The 6,508-nt window shown below is 36.2% G+C and overlaps 2 protein-coding genes across 2 annotated transcripts; one reads left to right on the forward strand and one right to left on the reverse strand.

The window, feature by feature from the left end:
* The first annotated feature begins 2,632 nt into the window (after positions 1–2,632).
* Positions 2,633–5,440, forward strand: LOC106142546 (uncharacterized). Its single transcript, XM_013344344.2, has 2 exons — positions 2,633–3,037; positions 4,614–5,440. Exons 1-2 carry the CDS (start codon positions 2,863–2,865, stop codon positions 5,387–5,389), a joined length of 951 nt encoding a protein of 316 aa, XP_013199798.1. The 5' UTR covers positions 2,633–2,862; the 3' UTR covers positions 5,390–5,440.
* On the reverse strand, positions 3,045–6,508 carry LOC132902463 (uncharacterized). Its single transcript, XM_060947588.1, has 2 exons — positions 6,203–6,508; positions 3,045–4,070 (listed from the first exon to the last, which is right to left on the reverse strand). The coding sequence occupies exons 1-2, from the start codon at positions 6,484–6,486 to the stop codon at positions 3,152–3,154; spliced, it is 1,203 nt and encodes a 400-aa protein (XP_060803571.1). The 5' UTR covers positions 6,487–6,508; the 3' UTR covers positions 3,045–3,151.

The following is a 6,508-nucleotide window of genomic DNA, read 5'->3' on the forward strand; positions in this document are numbered from 1 at the left end:
ACAAATACATAAATAAAATATTATAAAATATATATGTAAACTAGCTGTGCGTATAGGAATCATTGAAGCCCTCAAGGATGAATAATTTCCCTCGTCTTTTTCACATTTTCCATTATTTCATCGATCCTTATAGTTGCACCGTGATGTTATATAGTCTAAAGCCTACCTCAATAAATGGTCTATTCAACACAAAAATATTTTTCAGTTCGAACCAGTAGTTCCTTAGATTAGCGCGTTCAAACAAACAAACTCTTCAGCTTTATAATATTAGTATAGATACCAAATAATAAACTTACAAAAAATATACACAACATATACCAAATTAGCAAGGCTATTTATTTTAATTGAAAGCCAACGGAACCACTAGAAGTGTAATAGAAAAACACAGTCAATTTCTTTAATGCCCCTTGTCTATATCCTATAAGCCCACTCCGCGCTCCGCCCGCTTGATTTGTTTCTGGATTGCGCTAAACGATTGCATTCCAGATTTCTACTCTCGAGTAATATGATTGAGGTATAACATTAGTTTTATTATATATATATTTTCAGTTTTCACAGATTGCAAAGTTAGGATTTTAGCCACTCAAAAGATTTATCGTCGAAACTAGTTTTCAACCGAGGCTCCCCTCTCGTGATGACCTCCGAACTCCACACTATATTTATGGAAAATTTTGATGGAGATAAGTTCAGTGGTTTCGATTTTTGACGTGAAAGGCGTGGTTTGCAAGCTCACACATATATTACTCTCTCACATATATATATTCTATTCTATTCTTAGGTGGATACTGGAAAGAACCTATTGAAGATAATTTCATAGAATAACTTCAGCCTTTATTAATTAGGACCAGTTTTACAATTTTTAAGAGGTCTTGGGTTAAGATATAGACACGAGATCCAGCGAGTAGCCGCCAGAGGATAGCGAGCTACTTAACTTGGTGAACAAGGATAGTCCAAAGGTGAAGTCCCGGGGCGCGTGCGCACCCTTTTATAGTGCTGTGAAGAGGTGCGCCGGAGAGACAGAAGCAGCTCAAATTTACATCTTTTTTTTTTAATTTTTTGTATTTGAATCTCAATTCCATCATTAAGCCAAACAGCTGAACGTGGACTATCAGTCTTTTCAAGACTGTTGGCTCTGACACCGCAGTCCTTAATTCCAGGTACCACAAGCAGAAATTACTTTTAGCTGTAGGTAAGCCAGGTAGATATTATGTAAAGGTAAGTGCCTACCTGTTTGTTTTTACGATAACATTAAGTCCCGAGAGAGCAATTCTAGGCACGACACGCAAGCCCTAAACGAAGTTTAAATAACTAACAAAGTTTTCATAGTCAAATTTTACCTAAATATACTTAGTACCTACATTTATTTTATACCTGTGCCTAGACATTTATAAAAAAAAAACAACTCAACCCACAAAATTGTGCATGCTGTGTCGATAAATATAATTTGAAAAAATCTTTATTTGACTGTATCTTACTTTTAAACTTAACACTAAGTACTTTTAAATGTACCCGACCACCAATCAATTAACTAAATTCGAATTGGCCTGTAACTCGAAGGCGAGAAGCATCACGGATATTGAAAATGGCAATGGAAAATGTATGTTAAGTAACGCAAAGAATGAGTGTATTAATTTTACAGACAGTAATTCCTAAGCTTGATAATACGAGTATTTAGAGATTGATTTTCCTTTCTTTTTTATTGTATTAGTATTTTGTATCTGTGAGCACCTATAATTGACCATTTGTTTAACATATGTGGCGCTATTTTTTTGTAAACGGTATAAATAAAATAAATAAATAAATAAAAATAAAAATATTTTATTCTCAGACAACAAAATCCATAGAAAAGTTAGTAGTAGGTACTTACACTATGTTAGTAAACTTTTATTTTACTTGACTATTTGACTTGACTTGTCGCTGGCTCTAGTCCCGGAGAGGATGAGCAGCACCTCATCACGGAGAGGAGCCCAGGGTAAGCCGTTGAACATGGATCCAGGATTCATGAGTCAAATTTTTTCCGCGACTCCCGTCTGACCACCGCAACTTTTACAGGGGAATCTTAACACTTATTGGATCATGGGTACACATCCAGTTGCATGAATGTGCAGGTTTCCTCACGATGTTTTTCTTCACCGTAACTTAAGACAATGCCTGATCGGTTAGTATTCAAACTAATGTACATAACTTCGAAAATAGTCATTGGTAATGCGCAACACGCGTTTAAACCGAGCTCCCTACATACCGTTGGAGGGCTTATATCGTGTTGACATGTCAGCCCGATTGGACTTTTCACAGGAGATTTCAGATTTCATTTTCCCGAAGGAAAGAGGTAAATATTTCACAAAAATTTCTCGCAACCAAAAAAATAGGCTTCGACAAAATTGGGCGAGGCCCACATCATGAACTTTTAAAAAAGCATGAACCATAATACGAGGAGATTTCGTTCAGAAATTGCGTTATGATTTAGAATGAGGCATAATGAATTTAGGCCGTGTATATTGTACAAGCTGTGCCCGCGACTTCGTCCGCGTGGATTAGTTATTTTGGGCATCATTGAAGCTCTCAAGGATGAATAATTTTCCCCATTTTTTCACATATTCCATTATTTCTTTGCTCCTTATGGGCGCTTTTAGTGTCACGCGGATTTGCTCACGCACGCGGGATTGGCCCGCATGCGTAGCATCCGCAAAGAACAATTTCATATAGGTATCTATTGTAAAGCGTGATAAACGCACGCGGGACGCGGGGCGCTGTGCGGGGCGTCACCCCGGTGCGGGGTATCCGCATGCGTAAGCGCTGCCTACAACTTCAGTGCCCATTTTAGAGTCGAGCGGGGCGCACGCGCCGTATTGTACTACCGAAATGAAAATCGATACAGAACGAGTAATCATTGAAGTTCATCTGCGGCCCGTTTTGTGGGATAAACGCAATGAATTATACAAAAACAGGGACGCGAGGGAGGCTGCATGGAGAGATATTTTGAAGGAATTGGCACCTAACTACGAAAATTTGAGCGAAGAGGAAAGAAAAGTGGCGGGTATGTGTTTGGTTCATTATTTTATTTATACAAGCATCATTACTTTATTAATATAAGCATAATTATTTAATTCACAAATAACATCAAAAACCTTCTAAAACCTTTTGAGTTTAGTTAATTAATTATATATCGGTGTTGCCAGGAGACTTTTCCTTCATTGATAAAGTAATCTGCAAATATATCTCTGATATTACTTGCCGACGTATTACTACTTTCAGTCTGCTGCCTGGGTAGTGGTCCCGTAAAACCATTTGTGACAAATGTATGGCTGACCATGTAGCCATCCCGTTTCCTTATGAAATTGTGAAGTACACATGCCGTCTTGACTATTAATTGTGCTAGATCTAACTTGACAGTCATGGATCTGTGAAATATTCTAAATTTATTTGACATAATTCCAAAAGTGCATTCTATGTACCTTCTAGCTCTGGACAGACGGTAATTAAATATTTTCTTTTTGTAAGGTAAATTATCACGAGCATAAGGCCGCATCACATGTGATGATAAACCAAATGCCTCATCTCCCACTATCACGAACGGCAACTTTGCTCTTACACTAGATGGATAAGCTACTTCGGGGCAAATAATAGGCAACTCTTGCGGGTCAGGGATACCCAACGTGTTACTTTCCAGTTTCGTATACAATTGACTCCTTCTAAAGATGGTTGAATCGGCGTTGCTTCCACTGGTACCGACATTAATATATGTAAAATTATAATCAGCATCACACATTGCGAGGAGCACTACAGAATAATATTTCTTATAATTAAAATATAGTGATCCACTGTGCGGCGGCCGAATCACTCTTATATGTTTTCCATCAATAGCACCCAAGCAATTAGGAAAATTTGTATATGTGAGAAATCCCTCTGCGATTTCTTTCCATTTGATCCCATTAAGCTGTGGAATACATTCAGACTTTAGTTCAATCCATATTATGTAACAAACTTGTCTTACTATTTCGCTAATTGTTGCAATTCCAATCATATAGGAATAGTGTAGATCAGTGAATGTATTACCAGTTGCCAAATATCTGAAAACAAAAACAATATATTAATAATATGATAACATAATATATTAATAATGCTGACATCAGACATAAGACAGCAGCATTTCCCGATTCAATCCGGTGTTTTTCCAAAAATCCTTAAATGAAGTTCTAATTATTTTTGTAAAAAATGAATTATTTCCATTCAGTAAAATTTGCCATCATCAATATTATGGGTACTTTTCCTTCAACTGCGGCCTTATTTTTCCACTCTGTATAGGTATATATATATTGCTTGATTTATCTAATTCTTCATGAGACAGTGTAAAGTTGACAACATGTGTGAATTAAGGAGGGCCTTTAATCGAATGCAGTTAATTTTCCAACTAATATCAGATTTGTACACACGGCCACAGATCAAGCTTCCCAAAACCAGTATAAATAGGACTCATGCGTTGTTTATTATCGTAGACGACTCGCCGCCCGGCGAGGCCCTAGCAAGTTCCGTTTATTGGTACTGGTTTTGGGTAACTTGATCTGAAACTGTGTGTACTTTTGCCACTTACTTATTATATTTTGTCATTTCAGACAAGAAAATACAACAACGCTGGCGAACAGCAAGGGACACTTACCAGAAAGACAAGATATCTGAAAAAAATCAGCCATCCGGCTCTGGGAGTAAGAAGAAGAAGAAATATTCTTACTATGACATTTTGACTTTCTTAGACAGTACAACGGAAACTGTTGGAGAAGAGTCACTCTGCGAAGAAATGTCTGAACAAAGTAATTTAGAAACACCTAATGAGTCCACGCAACCAGGTACTTCACGTCAAGAAAGTTCTCAACTAACATCAAAACAAAAACAAGTAAAATCTAAAAAGCAAGCACCATCTGAATTTGAGGCACAGTTATTAGAATGCTTAAAGTCTAATCAACTGGAGCTAGAAAGTGAGGATTTGGCTTTCTTTCAGTCTCTGCAGCCTTCATTAAAAAGATTCACTAGATATCAAAAACTAATGTTCAGAACAAAAGTGTTAAATATAGTTATGGAAATGGAAAGTCAAACACAACCTGCATACTACAGTCCCATACCTACAACAAGTTCTAGTGCTTTTACTGAGCTTGACAGTTTCTCACCGATAAATCAAGATTACCAAACCAATAGTATAATCCAGGATACTTCGAGTCTTAACGACAATGCTATTAGTTCTGCTGCAGTGAATGACAATGAAACTCTTATTTCGACTGAAAGCGGCTTGTTTAATATCACATCTTATGACGTAATTTATACCCCAGCAACAACATCATCTACAGGCGAAAGAAATGTCAACGCTCAGGATACAAATTTACAAAGAAATGAATGATGTAAAATTTGATTTTTTAATTTATGAATAAAACTCTTTTTATTAAAATGAGTACGATTAACTTTTTTTCTCCAGTTTCTCTCTAATTGTTTGTTTAGTCATATGAGTGCGGTTGTACACACGGCACAGATCAAGTTACTCAAATCCAGTATAAGCGGGACTCCGACGGGTTACCTAAGTATGATAATACGCAAGGCGCGAGTTCCATTTATGCTGGTTTTGGGTAACTTGATCTGTGGCCATGTGTACTTTATCAGATAAAAAAAAGGATTGTGTATGTAGGTTGAACGTACCAATCCCAAACCAATTAAGGACTTTTTTTGACTTTAAATTACTGTCATGTGCAAACCTATAACTTTTATCTATATTATAATAAGTAGCGTGTGATGAAAGGTGGGAATGATTCCACTTTAATGGTGACATTTTATGAGTGAAATAATCTTATTTTATGAAATTTCAACAATTAATAACCAATGACGCGTTACTTTACGATATTTCAAACAAAAAATCATTATTATACCGTTTATTTAGACTGGATAATTACTTAGAACATGTGTTGTATGATGTCTCAATAGTTGACCACGATGGTCAACTACCGAAAAAAATCATTGATTTGATTTTTGTTTAACATTTTTGCAGTTGACCAGAGTACATGACAAATTTTTTTTTTGCACATGTAAATTTACACATGACAGTAATTTGAAGTCAAAAAAGTCCTTTACTGGTTTGGGATTGGTACGTTTATCCTACCTGTTCAAATCCCTTTCCACTAAATCATAGCAGGAAATTAAATATTTAAAATTTTAAACTTACCTTAATGTAATAGCGAGCCTCTCAATCGGTTGTATTGTAATCCTTCGTAAACTGCTTTTTTGTAGCTTATTCTCAATTTTACACAACAGTTCATCAAAAGAACGAATGGACATTCGAAAGTAATTTTTAAATTTACGTTCATTATTTTGTAGTTTTCCAAAGTGTGTAACAAACGCCCCAGCAAGAAGCCTATTTTCAAGAAAGGGATCAACATGTACTCTTGTCTTCTTGTTTCGTCGTTTGTAAAGTATGTAAGCGACAGATATTCTTCTGACATTGATCATTTTTGAACACGTCTATACCGTT

Source organism: Amyelois transitella, chromosome 13 (assembly GCF_032362555.1).
Source record: "Amyelois transitella isolate CPQ chromosome 13, ilAmyTran1.1, whole genome shotgun sequence".
Classification (NCBI taxonomy): domain Eukaryota; kingdom Metazoa; phylum Arthropoda; class Insecta; order Lepidoptera; family Pyralidae; genus Amyelois; species Amyelois transitella.